The sequence below is a fragment of the Chiloscyllium punctatum genome, chromosome 8 (genome assembly GCF_047496795.1).
Source record: "Chiloscyllium punctatum isolate Juve2018m chromosome 8, sChiPun1.3, whole genome shotgun sequence".
In the NCBI taxonomy this organism is placed as follows: Eukaryota; Metazoa; Chordata; class Chondrichthyes; order Orectolobiformes; family Hemiscylliidae; genus Chiloscyllium; species Chiloscyllium punctatum.
In genome coordinates this window covers 10,111,919-10,136,118 of record NC_092746.1, presented here as the reverse complement: position 1 = coordinate 10,136,118, position 24,200 = coordinate 10,111,919, and the positions used below count along the sequence as shown (strand labels likewise).

Below are 24,200 nucleotides of genomic sequence, written 5' to 3'. Positions count from 1 at the left end.
GCTCAGTGGTTAGCACTGCTACCTCACAGTAGCAGGATCCCAGGTTTGATTCCACCCTCAGGTGACTGTCTGTCTGGAGTTTGCACATTCTCCCTGTATCTGCGTGGGTTCCCTCTGGGTGCTCCGGTTTCCTCCCACAGTCCAAAGATGTGCAGGTTAGGTGAATTGGCCGTGCTAAATTGCCCGTAGTGCTAGGTGCATTAGTCAGAGAGAAATGGGTCTGGGTCTGGGTGGGTTACTCTTCAGAGGGTCGGTGTGGACTGGTTGGGCCAAAGGGCCTGTGTCCACACAGTGGGGAATCTAAAAAACAATGTTAGGCTTAATAAATTTTCACATGTGGCCTTCGAGATGTTACACTGTTGTAAAAGTTCAGTGCTTCAGTTACTGAAGCAGTATCTTCAATCAGTTATGAATATGAAATTTGAAGTTTGTTTTATATATTGGACGGTTTCTCTTCGAGTTGAGTTGGGATTAACATTATGCCATCTAGAATATTAATCCATTTTGAAACGCAACACAGATCTTTAACAATTGAAAAGGATTTGGGCATCTGCTATAGCAGTTTAATTAATTTAGCAGATATTGAGAACGCAAGTGTAATTTTATGAAAAACAGATTCAAAAGAGTGCTCACTGAGAATGTTTGCAAAAGTGCTACTGATTTCAACATTGGCTTCCCTGATAAATCCTACACTTTTTTTTATTTCTGATTTTAGAAAGTAAAAGAATGAGGCTAATACAAGTGAATACTGAAGCACTCATTCCAAATTGTGTTTTGTTTTATTCCCTAGGATTTGCACCCATCAGTGGGATGTGTAGCAAATATCGCAGCTGTACTATCAATGAAGACACTGGATTAGGTCTGGCCTTTACCATCGCTCATGAGTCTGGACACAAGTAAGATCAGCTGTTGGTTATTCAATCAGTCATATCTTGCGAGTGCAGTGATCTTAAATCAGCACTGATATACAAGATATCAGTAGGCACTTCCAGTTTCCGAAGCACCTTTATTTTGAGCAGCAACAATTATCAGTAATCTGGTTAATAGTTTGTTGGAGAAAAGTTTGACATTCCTCCTTCATGGAGGTTGTGGAAATGTAGCCTTGCAATTTGTTGATTTGGGATATTTCATAATGGAGGCAAGAAATCTGGGATTCCCTACTGTCCACAGCAAGAGGAGCTTCATTCATGTTTCATTGTTCTGCCTCTTTTCTCATATGTCCCATACAGAAGATGTTCACAATCATGTGACTTTCTGCAGCTACAAGAGGATCATGAACTTATGCATGATATCCATCAGTGTTGCATCAATAATGATTGGAATCATAGAATCAAACGGAATGGAAGGACATCATTCAAATAATGGACTTTTTTGCCAAATCCTTCTTACTGCAATCTCATAGTCCCAATTTGCAGTTCTTTCCCCAAAGCACTTTGTTTTTTTTTTGCTTTTGCTTGCAATTATTTATCCAATTTCCTTTTGAAAGCCACTATTGAATCTGTCTCCATCATCCTATCAGTGCAATTGAAATCTGAAGCACTATTTCATGAAACATTTTTCCTCATGTCACCTTTGATTATTTTGCCAGTCACCTTAAATCTGTTTTTTGCTTACTGATCCTTCATCCATCAAAACACTTCAAGTTTATCAGGCCTGGAGCAACTATGGAGTCATCAGCCTGGATTTTACTTGGAGCGTTAATTTGCTGCTTTAGCTTTGCAGTGGATTGAACAGAAAACCTGGGCTAGACCTTAGGTCAGCATTTTTGAAGGCAATGGGGTTTCGCAAAATAACAGTTAATGGTGGTTGTCTTTTCTCAAGGAAATTTCAAGACGAAGGGACACTTTTTTAGGGTGAGAGGAGGGAGGTTTAAAAAAGGCATGGTGGTCAATTTTTTCACACAGAGTGGTTTGCTTGTGGAATGAACCTCCTGAGGAAGTGGTGGATGTCAGTACAATTACAACGTTTAAAAGATATTTGGATAAGTACATGAATAGAAGAGATTAGGAGGGATATGCACCAGGAGCAGGCAAGTGCAACTAGTTTACTTTGGGATTATGTTCAGCATGGACTGGTTGGACCAGAGGGTCTGTTTCCATGCTTTATGGTATTCCCACTGCCTGCCCACCTACCCCAATCTCTCTCTCCTGTTGCATCGGGCTGGGAAAATGTTAGATCGCCCATTCACCTTCAGGCCTATTGAGGCCCTTGAGTAGCCAATGAAAACTAGTTGAGAGTGCTTAGTGTTATTTTATTCATGGCTAAGGAAGGCATGGATCCAAGCAGTAGCTGAGTAGAACACTGACTACTGTTGCACAAGAGGCAGTTATCTCTTTTATAGCTTCCCATGTTCATCAAATGCAAACACCTTTCACACCTCACCTTTAACCCCGCTCTAATCAGCCGCTCCACCCACCATCCAGATGGGAGTGTAAGCATTACTCAGACTCCATTGAGTGAAAATCCCCCTCTGCTCTCACAAGGATTCTGGGTAATCCAAAATGGAGGACGGGAAAAATTTCTGGCTGTAACAACTGCTCCTTTTTTTTTATGAGGTATTTTAAGTGCTGGAGGTGATTTCCTCGAATTCAAGGAGCAGCAATTACTGTTTTATATGCTGTTGCATTGTTTTGGAACTTTGGAAAAAAAAGTCAAAACAACAGCAGTTTTAAAAGGGAGAAGTGCAGACAAAGGAAGCACATGGTGAGGACAGAACAGGAGAGAGAGAGAGAGAACCTGCACAGTTACTGCCTTTGCTGTTTTTGAATTCATGGGCCGCTGAACATCGGAGTGCACCTGGGAAAATTAACAAACAGTAAATTTCACAACTAATCTTGGAGGAACCGGTTTGGGTGAAGTTCACAACACAGAGGCAGATAAGTTAATTGTTGTTTTAAGTCTATCCAAGAGAAAGGCTGCATTAGTGAGTACAGTGGGTTCTTTTTTTATTATGTTTTTGGAGATACGTCTCTTGATTAGACTTCAAATATAAGCCATAGCTATTAATTTAACCTGGTGCAGTGTTTTGAACAGGAATAAGATGGTGTTATTTTCTGGGTTTGTAGATTGTGAAGGAGCAAAAATGGCCTTTGCAGTGATATGTACTTCTTGTCAGATGTGGGAGTTTAAAGAGAGTTTAAGGGTTATTGCGGATTATATCTGCCATAAATGCTGTTGGACGCTAATCCTATCAGATCGAGGGGATCGTTTGGAGAGACAGATAGAAGCGATGAGGAATTTGCAACAGCAACAGTATGTGATGGATGGCAGTTATAGGAAGGGGGGGAAGTCTCAAATACAGTCACATAGATGGGTTAACTCCAGGAAGGGTAAGAGAGGTAGGCAACTAGTGCAGAAGTCTTTTGTGGATATACCCATTTTAAACAGGTACGCTGTTTTGAAAAATGAAGGGGGTGATGGATTCTCAGGGAAACGTAGCACGAACAGCCATGTTTCTGGTATTGAGACTGGTTCTAATGCAACGTTGGTACATCGGCTTCCAAGAGATCAATTGTGTTAGGGGATTCTGTAGCCCGAGGTACAGACAGAGAAAAGCAGAATGGTGTGTTGTTTCCCTGGTGCCAGGATCAGGAATGTCTCAGAGAAGATGCAGAATATTCTCACGGGGGAGAGAGGCCAGCAAGAAGTCATTGTCCACATTGGAACCAACGATATAGGAAGGAAAAAGGTTGAGATTCTGAAGGGAGATTACAGAGAGTTAGGCAGAAATTTAAAAAGGAGGTCCTCAAGGGTAGTAATATCTGGATTACTCCCGGTGCTATGAGCTAGTGAGGGCAGGAATCGGAGGATAGAGCAGATGAATGCATGGCTGAGGAGCTGGTGTATGGGAGAAGGATTCACATTTTTGGATCATTGGAATCTCTTTTGGGGTAGAAGTGACCTGGACAAGAAGGATGGATTGCACCTAAATTGGAAGGGGACTAATATACTGGCAGGGAAATTTGCTAGAACTGTTCAGGAGGATTTAAACTAGTAAGGTGGGGGGGGGGTGGGACCCAGGGAGATAGTGAGGAAAGAGATCAATCTGAGATGGGTACAGTTGAGAACAGAAGTGAGTCAAACAGTCAGGGCAGGCAGGGACAAGGTAGGACTAATAAATTAAACTGCATTTATTTCAATGTAAGGGGCCTAACAGGGAAGGCAGATGAACTCAGGGCATGGTTAGGAACATGGGACTGGGATATCATAGCAATTGCAGAAACATGGCTCAGGGATGGGCAGGACTGGCAGCTTAATATTCCAGGATACAAATGCTACACGAAGGATAGAAAGGGAGGCAAGAGAGGAGGGGGAGTGGCATTTTTGATAAGGGATAGCATTACAGCTGTGCTGAGGAAGGATATTCCCAGAAATACATCCAGGGAAGTTCTTTGGGTGGAACTGAGAAATAAGAAAGCGATGATCACCTTATTGGGATTGTATTATAGACTCCCTAATAGTCAGAGGGAAATTGAGAAACAAACTTGTAAGGAGATCTCAGCTATTTGTAAGAATAATAGGGTAGTTATGGAAGGGGATTTTAACTTTCCAAACATCGAATGGGACTTGTTGAAGGTTTAGATGGAGTGGAATTTCTTAAGTGCGTAGAAGATAATTTTCTGATTCAGTATGTGGATGTACCAACTAGAGAAGGTACAAAACCTGACCTACTCGTGGGAAATAAGGCAGGGCAGGTGACTGAGGTGTCAGTGGGGCAGCACTTTGGGGCCAGCGACCATAATTCTATTCGCTTTAAAATAGTGATGGAAAAGGAGAGACCAGATCTAAAAGTTGAAGTTCTAAATTGGAGAAAGGCCAATTTTGACGGTATTAGGCAAGACCTTTCGCAAGCTGATTGGAGGCAGATGTTCTTAGGTAAAGGGATGGCTGGAAAATGGGAAGCCTTCAGAAATGAGATAACAAGAATCCAGAGAAAGTACATTCCTGTCAGGGTGAAAGGGAAGGTTGGTACGTGTAGGGAATGCTGGATGAGTAAAGAAATTGAGGGTTTGGTTAAGAAAAAGAAGGAAGCAAATGTCAGGTATGGACAGGATAGATTGAGTGAATCCTTCAAAGAGTATAAAGGCAGCAGGAGTATACTTAAGAGGGAAATCAGGAGGGCAAAACAGGGACATGAGATAGCTTTGGCAAATAGAATTAAGGAGAATCCAAAGGGTTTTTACAAATATATTAACGACAAATATATTAAGTAACTAGGGAGAAAATAGGGCCCCTCAAAAATCAGCAGGGCGGCCTTTGTGTGGAGCCACAGAAAATGGGGGAGATACTAAATGAATATTTGCATCAGTATTTACTGTGGAAAAGGATATGGAAGATATAGACTGTAGGGAAATAGATGGTGACATCTTGCAAAGTGTCCAGATTACAGAGGAGGAAGTGCTGGATGTCTTGAAACGGTTAAAGGTGGATAACTCCCCAGGACCTGATCAGGTGTACCCGAGAACTCTGTGGGAAGCTAGAGAAGTGATTGCTGGGCCTCTTGCTGAGATATTTGTATCATTGATAGTCACAGGTGAAGTGCCGGAAGACTGGAGGTTGGCTAACTTGGTGCCACTGTTTAAGAAGGGTGGTAAAGACAAGCGAGGGAACTATAGACCAGTGAGCCTGACCTCAGTGGTGGGCAAGTTGTTGGAGGGAATCCGAGGGACAGGATGTACATGTATTTGGAAAGGCAAGGACTGATTCGGGATAGTTAGGTTGGCTTTGTGCGTGGGAAATCATGTCTCATAAACTTTATTGAGTTTTTGAAGATGTAACAAAGAAGATTGATGAGGGCAGAGCAGTAGATGTGATATATATGGACTTCAGTCAGGCATTCGACAAGGTTCCTCATAGGAGACTGATGAGCAAGGTTAGATCTCATGGAATACAGGGAGAATTAGCCATTTGGATACAGAACTGGCTCAAAGGTAGAAGACAGAGGGTGTTGGTGGAGGGTTGCTTTTAAGACTGGAGGCCTGTGACCAGTGGACTGCCACAAGGATCAGTGCTGGGCCCTCAACCTTTTGTCATTTACATAAATGATTTGGATGTGAGCATAAGAGGTACAGTTAGTAAGTTTGCAGATGACACCAAAATTGGAGATGTAGTAGACAGCGAAGAGGGTTACCTCAGATTACAACAGGATCTGGACCAGATGGGCCAGTGGGCTAAGAAGTGGCAGATGGAGTTTAATTCAGATAAATGTGAGGTGCAGCATTTTGGGAAAGCAAATCTTAGCAGGACTTATACACTTAATGGTAAGGTGTTGCTGAACCAAGAGACCTTGGAGTGCAGGTTCATAGCTCCTTGAAAATGGAGTCGCAGGTAGATAGGATAGTGAAGGCGGCGCTTGGTATGCTTTCCTTTCTTGGTCAGAGTATTTAGTACAGAGTTGGGAGGTCATGTTGCGGCTGTACAGGACATTGGTTAGGCCACTTTTGGAATATTGCGTGCAATTCTGGTCTCCTTCCTATCAGAAAGATGTTGTGAAACTAGAAAGTGTTCAGAAAAGATTTACAAAGATGTTGCCAGGGTTGGAGGATTTCAACTATGGGGAGAGGCTGAACAGGCTGGGGCTGTTTTCCCTGGAGCGTCGGAGGCTGAGGGGTGATGTTATAGAGGTTTACAAGATTATGAGGGGCATGGATAAGGTAAATAGGCAAAGTCTTTTCCCTGGGGTCAGGGAGTCCAGAACTAGAGGGCATAGGTTGAGGGTGAGAGGTGAAAGGTACAAAAAAGACTTACGGGCAACTTTTTCACACAGAGGGTGGTACGTGTATGGAATGAGCTGCCAGAGGAAGTGATGGAGGCTGGTACAATTGCAACATTTAAGATGCATTTGGATGTGTATCTGAATAGGAAGGGTTTAGAGGGATATGGGCCAGGTGCTGGCAGGTGGGATTAGATTGGGTTGGGATATCTGGTCGGCATGGACATATTGGACAGAAAGGTCTGTTTCCATGCAGTACATCTCTATGACTCAATTTCAAAGATAATAATTCACTGGTTAAAATTGAAATTGTGGTCCTCTAGCAAGCAGGTTGTAGACTTACTGTTGGTCAGAGATTTTCAACTCTGTAATATATGGGAATTTTATTTCATGGAAATCAAGAAAAGTCAAAAAAAAACATCCTAACAACTAGAGATTTAAGTTAGTGATGAGCTGTTTATTTGTTATTTCACATAGGTAAAGTCCAGGCCCAAGTCATACACAATTTGGATTTTAATTTGAAGCAGGAAGTTAAAATTGGATACTTTACAAAATACTTGCCCATAATGTTTTTAAAACTGAATCATTCAGACACAGTTAACTGTCTCTGAAACTCAAAATTATTTCAGTTAAATGCAGCAATGTTTAATGTATCTAACATCCTGTTCAAAGTTGGGTTTTTGAATGAGTTCAATTAATTTCATGTTTGACGTTCTGATGTGCACCCTTGACTGCCAAGAATCCTTTCTAAGCACCAAAGTTAGGACGTCATCTGATATGTATGAAGTGACTGGGGACAGATTGACATGAATAGTGACTACATAAATGTAAATCTTGAATACAACCCCACATTTCTTTTGAAGAAAACTTTTATTTTGTATGAATAAGAAAGTCCTCTTTATTAGTAAGGACAATTCACTGTACATTTGTTAGGCACTCAACATAGGAAATCTATTTTAATTTGCACTTTCCATATCCATATATTCATTTGATTTAAATGTAAGTAATGTGTTCCATTATTTTCAACTCACTACACTTATATTTGGATGTTTAACTTCTGCTTCAACAAGTTTGTTTGAATTTTAATTTGAAAGAACAAGTTAAAATTGAATACGTTACAAAAAAATCAGCTAAATGTTTTTAAAAATGAAATGTTTAGATACTGTTAACTTTCTCAAACTAAGTGAAACTTTAATATCGGACTGAATATCTTTATTTCCTAATTGGTGTAACTTCTTTTCTTAACAGAAGATTAGTCCCTTGGTACAATGTAAAATATGTTGGTCTTATGATATTTATCTAATCTTCTTCTTATGTATAACAGATAAGAAAGCAATGAATGTGTCAATGTCAAAGGTTTTGGATGAAATACACTTCTTTTTTCTAATTTTAACTAAACTTACCACTTCCTTCCAGCTTTGGTATGATTCATGATGGTGAAGGAAATGTATGCAAGAAATCCGAGGGTAATATCATGTCACCAACACTTGCAGGTCACAATGGGGTCTTCTCGTGGTCAGCCTGCAGCCGGCAATATCTCTATAAGTTTCTGAGGTACAGAATTGACTTATTGCATGTCTTGTTGCATTTAACCAATGCGCCTCGACCCTTGTATTCTACATGGAATTACCTCAGTTCAATAATTTCATAGGTAGGAAATACAATAATTGATGAGGTAACAATGATTTTTATTTTTCACAGGAAACCTTGACATTTAGGGACATGTAATAGAAATTTGGAGACTTTTGCATACTTTCAATTAATTTCATACCTTTGTATTTCCGATGTACATATCTCTCGTGACTGCCAAAAATTCCCCCTGAGAATCAAAGTTAGAACATCACCAGTTATGTATGAAGTGATTGGAGACATACAGACGTGAATGGTCACTATAATTCATGGATGCAATCCAACATTACTTCTGAAGTAATATTTTTACTTTATATAATCAAGAAAGTGTTGTGTTAGAGTTAACAGTTATTACTCTGAAAGCTTGATATCCACTTACCAACTATCTCTGGAAGTTGGATAACATTTGCTGATGGCCTATTTATACTGTTGTTCAAACAAATCACTGTCTGACCTTGTGCTTTGTACTTGTACATGCTGAGTAAGACGCTATCATCTATGTGTGCGTGAGTGTGCGCTTTGTGAAGAAGTGATGATGTGTTTGTCTCGATGCCAGTATGGATGCTCGTCACTGCACCAGATGCAAATGTTTTGAAAGAAACTGAAACCATATTTTTATAATGTAGAATAAAACAGAAGATGCTGTGAATTCTCAGACAGCATTCCCACCCTTGCCTGCCTCCCCACTGGACCATAAAGGTTCCACATACCGGCTCTGTTTCTCTCTCCACAGGTGCTGCCTGGCCTACTGAATATCTCCAGCTGGCCCTGTACTTAATTCTAGTTTCCAGCAGCGTTTTGATTTTGGCTTTAGATTCTAGTTTCCTCCTATGACTTCTTAATTGTTTTTAATCTGCTGACATCTAAACATGGAGTTGAAATTATACCATTTTTTTTAACCGAACATATTGTTGGTGGATTATTATGCCTCTAAGTTATGTGATTTACAATGGCTCATTGTCCAGCAATTAATTTGATGTTTATGTGATTATATAAATAAAATACTTTCATTGATGTATTTTAATAATTCAGATTTTTATGCTCACCAATCATAAATTAAGCAATGTGTCCTGTATATGTGAAAAGAGGCTCTGGATTAACTCAAAATTTCCAATAGAGCCAAGAATCTCCACTGGGCTTCAAGCCCCTGTCTATGGTTATCTAATTTCCATGCACAATTGCTCAAGAAAAGATAGCATAGATGTCAAGAATCTCAGTTCAAAACCTTGCTCACTCAAATAATCTGTGTGAGACATTATTTACCAGATGGAATATCTCTGTATGAGTGAAGAAACTATTTCAGCAGTTGAATAATATGTTTAATCTTCCTTGGTTTTAAATTACAAGCTGAGCACTATAGTAGGTGAAGAGTATGTTTTGTTGAATAATTTATTAAATTGGGTTTTAAAATTTGTTCTCCTGCCAACCGCTGACTGTGGAACACCTTTCATAATTTGCTTTTAATATGACATTAAGTGTATATGGGCCTTACGCTCAGAAAACTATAAAAGATTGGAAAACTTGACCTTGTGTATACGTACACTTAAACTATAGACTTATCCATCATTAGTTAAATATGGTTGCCGGTGCTTGTACTGAATGTTGTTAGATGAAGATGTCTTAATGTAAGACATTGTTTTAATGTAAGAAAATGTATGTGCTGGAGAAACTCAACAAGTTTGGCAGCATCTATACAAGAGAAACAGTTAACATTGCAAGTCTGATATGACTCTTCAGAATTCAAAACTTACTCAGAACTGAGGAAGGCAAAGGTGGGATGTAAACATTACATACCAGTGGTTGGCATGAGGCCAGTTGAGACAATTAAATGACCGGGTTGTGGTCACACAAGGGTCTTCTCCCACTGATGCCAATACTGTGCCAGCAATGACCATGCGGACATTGTAAATATAAACAACAGGATCATTACCATCAGCTGTATCCAAAGTAGTGGAAACAATAGCTATGAACTTAACGTTGAACAAGTCCTGAGGAGACATATCAGACTTGAGACACTTAACTGTTTCTCTCTCCACAGGTGCTACCAGACTTCTGAGTTTCTCCAGCACTTTCTGTTCTTCTTTCAGATTTCCAGCATCCCCAGTATTTTCCTTTTAACTGATTTTCTTAAATAGCTGCACTTTTTTATCACATCCTTTAAACCAAACTGAAATATGTTGCACACGGTTTGGGTGCTTTTGAAATGAAAGTAAAATTGATTGGTTGCTAACATGCTACTTAGATTTATTTTTAGGTTATGTGAGAATCAAAATACAGCTGAATGTAATCTAAATCTGTCCAGAAGATAGAAATAGCACAAATTTCTATTCTTGAGTTTTAGAATAGGTTTATATATTCTACATGATTTATTATTTGGGGAGTATAAAAACTGTAGAAATTGTCAGTTTGAGCTTTTTAAATGTTAGTTCCGTGTTTCACAAAAGCCTGATGATCTGATGTACAGTTATTGTATTGTTTACTGCAAAAACAATGTAACCCTGATTTGTTGTAAAAGTTGTAGGCAGTGCCACATTTAATCTTTTTAAACCACTTGTATGCAGCACGTCCCAGGCAACTTGTCTTGTTGATGAACCAAAGCCAGCAAATGAGTACAGATACCCTGATAAGCTGCCAGGAGAACTCTATGATGCTGACACTCAATGCAAGTGGCAGTTTGGGGTGAAGGCCAAACTCTGCAGGCTGGATTTTAAAAAGGCAAGAAAATATTCTCGAATTTTAAGTATACTGTTGGTCTTGGTCTTGAGTTTACTATTTTGTCTTAGTTAATTGCCCACTGCATGATCAAGATTAAGTATGTAATCCAAAATTAATTAGTGAGGGTTTTTCAGTACTTTGAATGAAAAAGAAAACATTCGAAGAAACCCTTCAAACCTGAAAGATTGTTTTGGCTCACTTAATTTCACATTCCTTCTGTCAGTCTGTGTTTTCTTTATGAACTGATGGCTCACTCAGTCACAGGAACTTATTATGGATCGCAGCAGGTATTTCTTTAACATATAAGGTCTCCTTGAGAATATTTAAATTGTACATATATTATGTCTAACTTGTATTTCTTGCTTGCCACATTACATGGTACTACATCTCTGTCATCATGTCTCCATTGCAATGTTTTTACTAATTGACTCAAAATAAAGCAATGGCAAATAAGATTTGACAAATAAGGATGAGCAATTAAAATGCAAGACAAACAGTTGGAAAACTGCTCGGAGTATACCACTAAAGACTTCTAAAGGAACCAGCAAAGTATACAAACAATGTTAAATGAGGTAGAGAGCATTTGTCAATTTTTTTTAAAAAACAAGCAATTAGATCAATCAAAATGCATTTTGGCATAAAATGCCCTGATGCCACAGCACTGGTTTCTAAGTTTAAAAAAAATGCATGTGCAGGAACAGCTAAAGACTAGCCAAATACTTCTCTGCTCATCACCAGTTTTGATGAGGGCAACTAAAGCAAGCAGTCCATGTGGTAGAGCTGCCTAAAACTTAGATTTTCAGAGTGGTCTGACCACATATACAGATTGGATGCCACTCTTCAGTGTTACATTTGTTAATTATCATGTTTGTTTTGTGTGAAATAAATTGCTGAAGTACATTGTGTTTTCTAACCCTTGGAGTCTCTAAATTGCAGAATTATAGCATACGTATGGGCATCCTTAATAGTCTGCAAATACCCTACATTTTAGGTCAAGTAAGCTTTGGCTAAAGTGATGTATTGGCCAGTTAAGAGGTCAGAAATGCTTTAAGCTTCAACGTATTTGCCTGCTTCAATTATGACCCCTCTCAATCAAGACCAAAAGGTCATGTAATGCCAATTTATAAGCTGCTGCTTGCAAGAAAGAGTTGGTGATGGTGTACCTTCAGTTGCAGATTCTTCCTCCTCCTTCATTCCTACTGCTTATGATCCATGGACTTCATCAGGATCTGGAAAGAGAGAATAGAGAAAATGGGTAGCAACTGGAGGCAATAGTGTATTGTAGCAAAACAGTAGCTTCTTGGTGACGCACCAGTAGATTGAGTGAGAGGCTGAGTTAAATTTGAAAGGGATTCATGTTTACAAAGTCAACATCCTGTGATATGCTTCCTTGTGCACTACTTTATACAGAGCTTCTCATTCCCCTTATTCATGGAAAGGTTTTCAGCAGTTGACAGTCTGTGAAATGAAGCAGTCCCTCCTCCTGTGATCTAGGCTCACCCTAGATCGTGTGTTGGTTTGTCCTAAAAGGGAAATGTTGCTTGTGTTGCTGTATGGTTTACTGAAGAGTTCTGATCTATATGTGAATATGAAAACTTGGTTTTATGATAAATCATTAATAATGAGCAAGTAAAGGTATTACTTATTGAAGCACGAGCAGAGTTTGGAAACAGTAATAGGACAGTCAATGAAGGCTTTTTCAATGATTGGATGAGAAAAATGAGAAGTGAACGTTGCCAATATTTTCATTGATACTATTAGAGCAAACTGCTGCAGGGCATTTGTAATGTGAAAGAGTCTTGGCAGACTATTTGATTTTTTCCTTGTGCTGCCTTTGGGTTAGAGATTCTCAACATCTGACATACACATTCCACTTCCTCAGACCATCTCTCTGTCAGGGCAGTATTGGAGGATCTGGTGTTCTTCCAGTCAGTATTGTTTCCATTATTGTACACAAGCAGATTTCAGTTATGCTCCGTAAAAAGCAATGCACCTTCCCTTTCCGGCCCAAAATCCCTTTTTCTTCACCACTGCATGAGATCTCTAGTTGCTGAGTCATGCAAACAGCTCCTCAATCAAACAATAACTGGATGAGCAATGTTGTTGGTCTACCCACTGTTTGTCCATTTCTGTTTTTTAAAACTGGTAAGTAGCAGTCATTAACATTCTAACTATTGATGGTGCTATGAAGTTATATTATCTGACTTAAGTACAGTAGAGCTCCAAACACTTTATATGACAGTTTATGTTCTCATATTGCTAAATCCCAAATCAAAACACAAGGGGAATGAGATATTTGAAGAAGTGGAATTGGTCTGTATCTGCTGTGTCAATATCCATCATAATTTATAAGTCCTTTGCATTTCCTATTGAACTCCATGCTTTCTTCTGATGTGAAGGATATCATTTGAAAATCATTCATTTGTGAAATGGCCATTCAGGGATGCAAAGCAGTCATAACTATTGTATATGCAATGTTATGAAAAGGGCAGCAGTATTGTAAAGTAAATGTTTTTCAACTATTTATTATCTTTTTTCATCTTTAATATTGTTTTGTCTTGATTGTATTTGGGATACTTCAAGCCTTTCAATCAATTATATTAATTTAAACCTGAAATTCTAAATAGCTTTTCTAAGAAAATCACCTTTATATAACATTCATAGAATGAATTTGGTGCAGAAGGAGGCCATTCAGCCCATTGTATCTGCACTGACTCTCCAAGCATATTTGGAAGAAGACAAAATTACTGATCAGGCTATTCAGACCGCAAAAGGTGTGCCCTGTGTCAATCTGCCACTATCTGCATGGATGTCTTTCCAGACAAAAATATAGGTCTGTGACTAGAGCAGGCTAGCTTTCTATTCCAAATGCAGCTAACTGTAATCATGAAAGCAACATTAAAATCTTGTTTTCTGTAGTATTTGTGAAAGCAGCCATGGCATGATGATCAACTGTCATTGTCCCCTAATTCAATGTACTTTCCAAAGTAACACCAAGCATGCAACGACTAGCTAACTGTCCACAGAAAATCTGAGTCAGCCCTCAACCAGATGCATCAACATGCCATCTGCTGCAAAGACCTAGTTATCATATCATACATGACTGGGAGCATTTAGGTAGAAATTGACATCTGTAAGTGTTAAGTCATAGACTAGTAAGGATGGCCACCATTCTTGGATCTCCAGTGGTGCCATCAACTAAACCTCAGAAGCTATCAAGATACTGCCATTCTTAGCTGTAATCTCATGCCTGAAAAATGGATTTCTTCTGCTTGTTTCTTATTCCCTAGCTTTAGTAAAAGCTAATAATAAATCAAGATATGTCTTCAGCAAAAGACTTACAACATTTTTCACCCAATATTTTTGTGGCACATTAGTTATATTTCCTTTAAGTGTTATCTTTTTCAATGCAACTGTGTTCCCAGCAGCCATCTTGCACTGTCCCAATGGAGATACCTTGGAAATTTTGGTGCATGTATTCTATTTCACCATTTGTATATGCCTGCAACGAAACATTAGCTACTTAACCTACGATACAGGGTTGTAGGTATATTCTGATAACTTCAAGACATTATTAAAGACTATGTGGGCAGTGGGCAAAGAGCATGAGGTAGTACTAGTCTAATTACTCTTCCAGAGTGCCAGTATGGGCTTGACTGGCCAAAACGCCTCTGTTTATGTTGTAGCCACTCAATGATTCCATGTTATATGGGAGTGTGAGACATTGCTGCATTGATGTGGCTGGCAGGTATCATGATGAAGTGGATAGCTCTGGTTGAACCAGCAGTTCACCACCACCTTCTCAAGGGTAATCCATGCAGGCCTAGCCTACACCCCACAAATGCATAAAGAGGGGAAAAAAAAGGGTGGCCTTAACTGGACCAAAAATATTTATGTTGTTTCTTTAGACTGATACCAACATGTATTTGTTAATCCTTAGCAACAAGCTTAAAACAATATGTCAGTAATGGTGATGGTTCTCACAGAAAAGCTTGCAGTTGAATTGATTTTCTGTCCCTCAGGATATCTGTAAAGCACTTTGGTGCCATAGAGTTGGCCGAAGATGTGAAACAAAGTTCATGCCAGCTGCTGAGGGCACTGTTTGTGGGCTCAACCGGGTAAGGTAACCCTTTTGCTGTTTCCAATTGTGAAGTAATTTCTGAATTATTCCATTAAACATGTATTTGTTTATTAATTTATTATGTGGTTTACCGATACCACATTTATATTCTTATAAGCAAGTAACCCAAGTAATCTAAAGAGTGTTGGTTTTGGAAATCGTGAAAGATTTTATATCTATCCATCTGAACAAACCTGGTTATCGAATTGAACGTTCATTTCAGTGTGGTGAAATAGAAAATTCTGGCAGAAGAATATTAACACCCAAGCAGGTTAAACACAGTTAGTTAGGAACAGAAGTAAGCCATTCAGCCCCTCAAGCCTACTCCATCTTTTTATAAGATCTTGGCTAATCTGTAGTCTAACTCCATATGCCTACCTTGGGCCCATATCCCTTGATACTCTTGCTAATAAAAATGTATCTATCTCAGCATTAAATTAAATTACCATCAAACACCATTTGAGAAGAGTTCCAAACATACAGTACTCTTTATGAAACAGAAGTTGCTGGAAAAGCTCAGCAGGTCTGGCAGCATCTGTGAAGAGAAATCAAAGTTAATGCTTCGAGTCTGGTGACCCTTCCTCGGAACTCCTTCTTGCATGCTTTCTGACATTTCTTATGAATGGTTTGGCCTTAATTCTTAGACTATGCCCCCAGTTCTAGAATCTTCAACCAGTGGAAATGGTTTATCTTTATCTACCCTGTCTTTCCCTGTTAATATCCTGAAAACTTCAATTAGATCAGCCCTTAATGTTCTAAATAAATGAGAATAAGTGTCTAATTTGTCTGATCTCACTGAAGTCCAAGTAACAACCTAGTAAATCTGCTTTGAACTCTCTCCAAGGTCAAAACATCCTTCCTAAAATGTGATGCCCAAATCTGCTCATGGTGCTCTAAGTGGGTCCTAACTAGTGTTTTGTGTAACTGCTACATATTATCAGCATCTCTATACTCCAGTCCTTTAGATATGAAGGCCAGAATTCCAATAGCCGCCTTGACTACTTTATGCAACTGTTCGTGGAATTTTAAAGAGCTTTGCACATAAACCCCCAAATCTCATTGGATATCCACTGTATTTAACTTCGTGCCTTCTTAAGTAAATCCTGACCTATCCTTTTTCATTCCAAAATGGATAACCTCACACTCCCCTATGTCAAAATCCATCTGCCACAGCCTTGCCCATTCACCTAATCTATCAATATCCTCTTGTAATTTTGTGCTGTTGGCAACACTGTCTACAATGCTGCCCAATTTTGTCTCATCAGCAAATTTGGATAGTTAATGTTTTATGCTATTATCAAAGTCATTAATGAATATTGCAAATAATTGAGGTGCCACTAGTCGTATCCTGTCAATTTGAGAACTTACACATTATTCATAGAATCCCTATAGTGTGGAAGCAGACAATTTAGCCCATCAAGATCATATTGACTCTCCGAAGAGCATCGCACCCGGACCCACTCCCTTACCCTACCCCCATAACCCTGCATTTCCTTTAGCTAATCCACCTAGCCATTATTCCAACTCTGTTTCTTGCCACTATTCCAATTTCCTATCCACATCAGTAATTTGCCCTCAATTCCATGGACTTCCACCTGACCTAATGGCCTTTAGTGTGACACTTTATCAAAAGCCTTCGGAAGTCAATATAGACAATATCCATTGACTTACCTCTATCTTACCACCACCTTTGTCACCTCTTCAAAAAATCCTGAATTTGTCTGACCATATAAAGTGAGTTGAAATAAGTGGCAATAAATCAGAGTTGATCTGACCAGGCATGAGCAGAGCTTTCTAACAGGGGGAAAGAGTAGTTTCTGCTGGGCATCCTATGCAGGCTGAAGTACATATTTCCATTCTACTGAGATGAGAGAGTGTTGTGTTAATATAGCATAAGAGCTAAATATACATGAAAATAAAGTTCATAATGCAGAAAACAATGTGCAGGAGAATGGATTGCAAAGTTTGGTTTGGAAAGGAGACTGGCTTCTCTCATCTTCTTCTGAAGAGTGCTGTACTCTTGGAGTGATGCCTTGCAAAACTTAGTTCCTCATCTCTCAAGTCTTATTCAAGGAAACTGATAAAAACCCTGCAATACTTTCATAGGTATGGATGTATTCAGCTACAGCATTTTTTATTCTCATCTGTCTCTGCAAAACTGTTGACGATAAAAATCAACTTTAAGCTTTTATATCCCACTGTATAATGGATGACAAACCCACTCACATTATTTATAATGACTCTGCTGAAATTTACCTGTTACTTGACTATCTGCTTAAAAATGAAAAACAAGTTTAAAAAGATGTAATCAGCTCTGACTAACTGGTTTTAATTTATTTCAATCTAACACCCGCCGTTTGCTTTTTACAAATCTAGATTAGACATCCTTGCATTGTACAATTGTAGTCTGATGAGAGGTATGTATTAACAAATCTAAAAAAACCTTACAACATTTTAAAAAATGTATTTGCAATGTATAGCCACCACACATATGTCTATGGTAGATGAAAAGCTGAACTCTTCGTCACTCAGAGGACACACTTGGTTTTAAAAATATGGACTGTGCATCTATTGGCCACTCAAGGAATTAGTGGTAGTTGCGTATTAATCTAGTGGTTGCAGGATTTGCCCTCATTGGTCAGTGTCAGTGTGCTATCATTGTCTCTTTGTATGTAATTAAAAGTCTAGTTGCAGTGTTTAAATATCATATAATTTGTTTCTTAGAAACGTTGAAACACAGAAAATAAGAACAGCCTTTCCAGCCTGCTCTACCATTCAAGAAGAACTATATCATTTAAGAACTATGTCTGACTCCTCCTTTAAAACATTCAATGTTTTGCTTTCTGTGGCAGAGAATTCCATAGGCTCACCGCTCTCTGGGTGAAGAAATTTCTGCTCATCTCAGTCTCTATATGGCCTTCCCCCATGTCCTTAACCTGTGACCCCTTGGTTCTGGAATCCCCAGTCATAGCATTTACCCTGTCTAGTCCTGTTAGAAGTTTTTAGATTTCAATGAGATTTTCCCCCTCCATCCTCCCATCTCCATTCCTGTAAACACCAGTGAATATAGTACTAGCCAATCCAATCTGCCTTCATACACCAGTCCGACCAGCCAAGAATCAATCTGGTAAAACTTTGTTGCCCTCTCTCCATAGCCAGAAGATCCTTCCTCAAGTAAAGAAACCAAAACTGCAAACAATTCTCCGGGTGCGGTCTCACCAATCTCATATACAATTGCAGCAAGACACTCATGTTCCAATACTTGAATCCTTTCGATGTGAAGGTCAACATGCCATTTCCCTTCTTTCCTGTCTGCACCTGCATACTTGAACAATTTGTGTACAAGGACACCCAGGTCTCAATGCATCTCCTCTTTTCTCAATTCCTTGCCATTCAGACAATAGTCTGCCTCCTGTTTTTGCTACCCATGTGGAAAACCTCACAATTTATCCACATTATACATATCTGCCATGCACTTGTCCAAATCACACTGAGGTACCTTTGCATCATCCTCACAGTAAACCGTCCTACTTAGCTTTGCATTGTCTGCAAACTTGGTGATATTGTATTTAGTTCTCTCATCTGAATCATTGATATATGTATATATTGTCAATAACTGGGGTCCACATACTGATCCCTGTGGTACCCAACTGGTCACTGGTTGCCACTTGGAAATTGCCCATTTATTCCTACTCCTTGTATCTTATCTGTCAAATGATACTCTATCCATATTAGTACACTGATCCCATGTGCTTTAATTTTACAAGCTAATTTTGTGTGGGACCTTTATGGAAAACCTTCTGAAATTCCAAGTGAACCACATCCACTGGCTCCCCATTTCAAAATCTAAAGTTAGAGGTTGAGGCAGAGAAAAGGCATCTTTGGTCGATACTTTTATTGACTAGAGCAGAACCCAAATATATCTGCCTGAGGAAATTTTAATGATGGATCAATACTTTCATTAATTTAGAAATAAATCACTAAAAAAAAAGGAACGAATATTAATATATTCTGGTGCATTTATCTAAGGTCTCTTGAGAGGGACTGTTTAAAAGTGGATGTCGTGCTCAAACATAGTGGCTTGCCAAAGCATCAAAATGGGAGTTGCTGTACTTGTACTACTTGTATGAATTCTAGCAAAGAGCAACACGATTATAATTTTTAACTGACAGGTTAATTGTATGCAAAAGCTGCAATGATTTTCCTTGGCATGAAATGAAAGTCAAATGAGCTAAATGGATATATAATTAGTAAGCCATCTATGCCAAGTTTAAATTATAAGCACTTGTTAGAGCCAAGTCCTTGATGGCTGTTCATGAAAATATGATGTATGTCTGCAGTCCCAGGTTTATTGGAAATATTTCACTTCTACAAATACAGGAGTAAAGTTTTTTTCTGGTTACAGTACTGGGTGAGCAGAAATTTCCTTCAATTAAAATTTGGAAAGACTGAAGCCATTGTTTTTGTTCTCACTCCAAACTTTGTTTCCCAGCTACCAAATCCAACGCTGTACTTGGGACTGAACCAGGTTGTTCACAACCCCTCGGTGCTATATTTGATCCTGAAATGGGCTACTACCTACGTGCTCCTGCCGACTGGTTCCACCTTTGTAGCTGCTGAAACCCTTAATCGTGCCTTTGTTATGCATTCCTGCCTTGTCTCCCACATGCTTCCCTCCATATATCTCAGGCAACTGAAAATATTACTGCCTATATTCTAACTTTCACCAAGTCTCACTGCAGCGCCTATTGACCTATGTTATTCATAGTCAGGCAATGTCTCGATTTTAATGTTCTCATTCTCATTTTCAAACACTTCCATGGCCTCACCCTTCCTGACTTCTAGTTCTGCATTATACCTCAGACAGGAGGCTGCTAAATAAGGGAACAGCCCATTGTGTAAGGCGTAAGAAACTGGCATGGATAGAGGATTGGCTGACTGGCAGAAGGCAGAGAGTCGGAATAAAACAGCTTTTTTTCAGGATGGCAGCCAGTAACTAGTGGAGTGCCGTGGGGGTCAATGTTGGGACCACCATTATTCATGTTATACATTAAAAACCTGGATGAAAGAACTGAGGGCATTGTTGCTAAATATGCAGATCACACAAAGATAGGTAGAGGGACAGGTAGTGTTGAGGAAGTGGAGAGGCTGCAGAGAGACCTGGACAGGCTAAGAGAGTAGGCACAAAAAAGTGGCAGATGGAATATAATGTGAGAAAGTGTGAGGTTATACACTTTGGTAGGAAGAGTAGAGGTGCAAACTATTTTCTAAATGGGGAAAGGCTTTGGAAATCTGAAGCACAAAGGGACTTGAGTGTCCTAGTTCAGGATCCAGGACACTGGCATTGGAGCAGTCCACAAAACGTTTACAACGATGATCCAGGGATGAAGGGCTTGTCATATGAGGAGTAGGGTGATGACTCTGAGTCTATATTGGATGAATGAAGGGGGATCTCATCAAAACTTACAGAATTCTGAGAGGCCTGGACAGAATGGAGAAGATATTTCCACCAGTAGGGGAGACTAGAGTTTGAGGACACAGCCTCAGAGTGAAGGGGCAACACTTTAGAACTAAGATGATGAGGAATTTCTTCAGTGAGAAGGTTATTATTCACTGGAAAGCATTGCTGCAGAAGGCTGTGGAAGCCAATTATTTTGTGCATTTAAAAGACAAACAGGTTCTTGATTGGTCAGAGGATCAAGGGATCCAGGGAGAAGGCAGGGAAAATGGGATTGAGAAACAAACCAGCCCTGATCGGATGGCTGACTGGATGGATCAAAAAGCCTAAATCTGCTCCTATATCATATGGTCTTGTGGATGCATCTGCACCAGTTTAATTCTAGCCCCTTGTGTATCTCTGACTGTAACCACACTACCATTAGTGGCCAAGCCTTCAGTGCTTGGACATTGTAGTCGGATCAGGTCTACACTTAGGTGAGTGGACATTAACCGGTTTAGTTGAATATAACTATATATAAGGGAAGGCAAGACAGGGCACCTCTGGAACCCTGATATTCTCCCATTTCTGAATATGTGAGGGGCACTCTGAGCTGGAGAATTTTGTTGTGGCCACTTCGTTAGCTGTAAAAATTTTGACACTCTGTTCTATCCATTTGTCATTGAACCACTGTAAGTTCATCACTGTTGGCCCTTCCAAGTGTTCAGGCATCAACTGTTTGCTTCTGTTGATTGCATTTCATCTGCAACATTAGAACACTTAAGCTGTTTGGTCAGCAGTTTTATGAAGTTTTCATTCATGTCCAATATGTGTTCTTTCAACATCTCTTTAGTGCTCCAGCCTTTAGCGCAGGGAAGAAACCTTTGTCTAATTGTATTTGCTGCTGCTGTGACAATTGTTCTTCAGTGGAGTATGTAGACATATGTAACTCTTTGTTGCCATCTTCAAAGAAAGGGATTATTCTCCTCAAAAGAAACAACAGTGACTTGATTAATAGTGTTGCTCAAATCCAAACATAGAGGAAGGTCTGGTCTTCTGTTTCCACTCAGTCAACCAAGCAAGTGGTAGGTTCATTCTCTAACTCTGTGCTCTGGAAAAGAAAATTAAAGTCTAGAATGCCAGCTTGCGATCAATCTCTGTCATCTTTAACTTCTATTCCCACCAATTAAGGATCGGCATTATTTTCCTGTCAAACTAACGCTAGAGTTTCTGCAATGGAGAGTGATTCCAGATGCACTGAGTCAACCTCACTGCCTTCTGTGACTGCTACACAAAGAATACTTAAAGCCACACAAACATTTCAGACGAATCAAAAAAAAGGAGTAATGATTAGGAATGACTTTCAAGATTTCTGTAATCTCTCTTCTATCATAGCAAATTGTAACATGTGTCTGCCGTCTCGTTCTGACTTGAATACATCCTGTGTCCCACATTTGAATGGACGATGGTCTGAAGATTTCTGAACTCAGCTGTGGTGTTGCATCCAAAAGAATAGACGCTGTCCCTGTATCCAATTTAGAATTTGATTTCCATGTTACTACCCATGATATCTGCATGGTTGGTATTGCTTTATGGGTCTTCAAAATAAGGGAGGCTGAAATCCTGCAGTTGGCCTGTTATATCACCCAATAATTATTTATCCTGTACCTCTTTAATGCTCAGATGCTTACAGGTGGCTGTCATCTGTTAACACAGTTCTGACGTTTTCTCTCCTGCCACTCTACTTTTCTTTATTACTGGCCATGACTTCAGTTAATGCTGTCAACTGTGCCTTGTTTTATCGTGCACTTTCTGCTGGCAGACTGGGTTCTCTTTTTCCATCCCTGTAAGACCTCTAACCCGCAGTAATGTATTACCCACTGTGACTGACTTGCTTTATTGCAGCTTGCACATTCCCTACTGTGGCCTTTTCCTGCATCTTGCCTGTGCTGTGCAGGCTTTCCCTCTCCACAGTCTTGATCTCCTTTGCCTACTGCTATAGGCTGCCATGGATCTGCACTTCTTGTTTTTCCTCACTTCTGGGACCAGATCACTGATCTGGCCTCCCTCTTCACCCTTAGCATTGTATTTCACTTCATTACTCCTTGCTGCTTTGCTCTCGTTCCATGTGCTTGGTCATCGTTGCCATGGTGTGGCAAGGTCAAATGTGCTTTCAGTTGCGTGAACATTGATGGACTTTGTTGAACATAACTGTTTGCAAGTGATGACAAGAAAGGACCTCTCTGGAACCCCAAGGTTGTTGGTCACAGTTCCAAGTCATCTGATCTCACTGTGACAGCTTCTTTTGCACATGCTCAGTAACAATTCTTGGAGCAGAGGTGTAGGTTAGCCTTCATTCGACAGACACTAGCACTGGAATTTCCATTCGGAATTGTCTTCACCTCTCAATCTCATTTCCTCTTTTAAGGCATTCCTTAAGACAAAATCAATCTTCGGTCACTGGACCTACTGTGGTCTTTGTTAAGTTCAAGTTGAGTCAGGTTTTGTGAATGATTCTCACCACAAAACCAAACACATTTCTCACCGTATCTTACCAAACCTTCTGCGTTAATTGGCATTTGTGCCATTACAATTAGTATCATGACTACTTTCCACCCCATTATACCTCACAAAAGCAATGATCAAAAATAACATGATTTCCAAGAAATAACTTGCTAAAAACAAATTCCATTGACTTTCCTTTCGAAAAAAAATCCACGTATCTTCCCAATCCTTCAAATTCAGGTCCATAAAATCTATTAAGTATGAAGCCAACGTAACAGAGTGAGATTTGTCCTCGTCTCAATCTTGAATGGCCAATCCTTTATTCTGACACTATGACCCTATGATCTAGATTTTCCTGAGTTCCAAGGGGAAACATAGTATCTACTCTGTCACTCCTTTAAGAATGTTATGCTTCAATTCGATAATTTCTCAATCCTCTTAAATTTCAGAGCATATAGACCTAGTCTACTCAATCTCTCCTTGTAGAGCATCCCCCCTCATCCAAGGATTCAGTCAAGTGAACATTATTGCACTGTCTCCAAGGCAAGTATGTTGTGCTTTGGGTAAGGAGGCCAAACTGTACATAGTACTCCAGGTGTAATTGCAATGAGACCTTTTCATCCTCATACTCTAATCTCTTATTGTTATAAAGTTTAACATATAATGTGCTTACTAATTGCTTGCTATAAATACATATTAACTTTGCTATTCAGAACTCCAGATCCATCTGAATAACCTTTCCCAGTTTCTCACCATTTTAAAAAATATTTTTCTTTTCTGGTTTTCATTCTGAAGTCAATAACTTCACATTTTCCAATAGAATATCCTATCTTTAATGTTATTGTCCACTCATTTGATCTAAGTTCTATTGCAACCTTTCTACAATTTACTTCCTCACCTAACTTTTGTATCATCAAACTTAGATACATTCAACTCAGTCTTTTTATCCAAGTCATTGTTAAGGATTGTCAATAGCTGAGGACCAAGCACAAATCCTTGCTCCACCAAACTAGATATAGCTTTCCAACTTAAAATAGGAACATGTTTGTTTCTACTTTGTAGTGTCTGGATGCTTTGCTGGA

General features: G+C 39.4%; 1 protein-coding gene across 2 annotated transcripts in view; it reads left to right on the top strand.

Moving 5' to 3' along the window:
• Nucleotides 1-24,200, top strand: part of adamts16 (ADAM metallopeptidase with thrombospondin type 1 motif, 16) — a 247,140-nt gene that overhangs the window by 92,573 nt on the left and 130,367 nt on the right. Inside the window, exons 8-11 of one of the 2 annotated variants that reach the window (XM_072575155.1) lie at nucleotides 791-896; nucleotides 8,129-8,266; nucleotides 10,903-11,056; nucleotides 15,079-15,174. In XM_072575155.1, the coding sequence (XP_072431256.1) occupies nucleotides 791-896; nucleotides 8,129-8,266; nucleotides 10,903-11,056; nucleotides 15,079-15,174 (494 nt within the window). The remainder of the gene's footprint in view (nucleotides 1-790; nucleotides 897-8,128; nucleotides 8,267-10,902; nucleotides 11,057-15,078; nucleotides 15,175-24,200) is intronic. The other variant, XM_072575156.1, reaches the window with a different exon arrangement.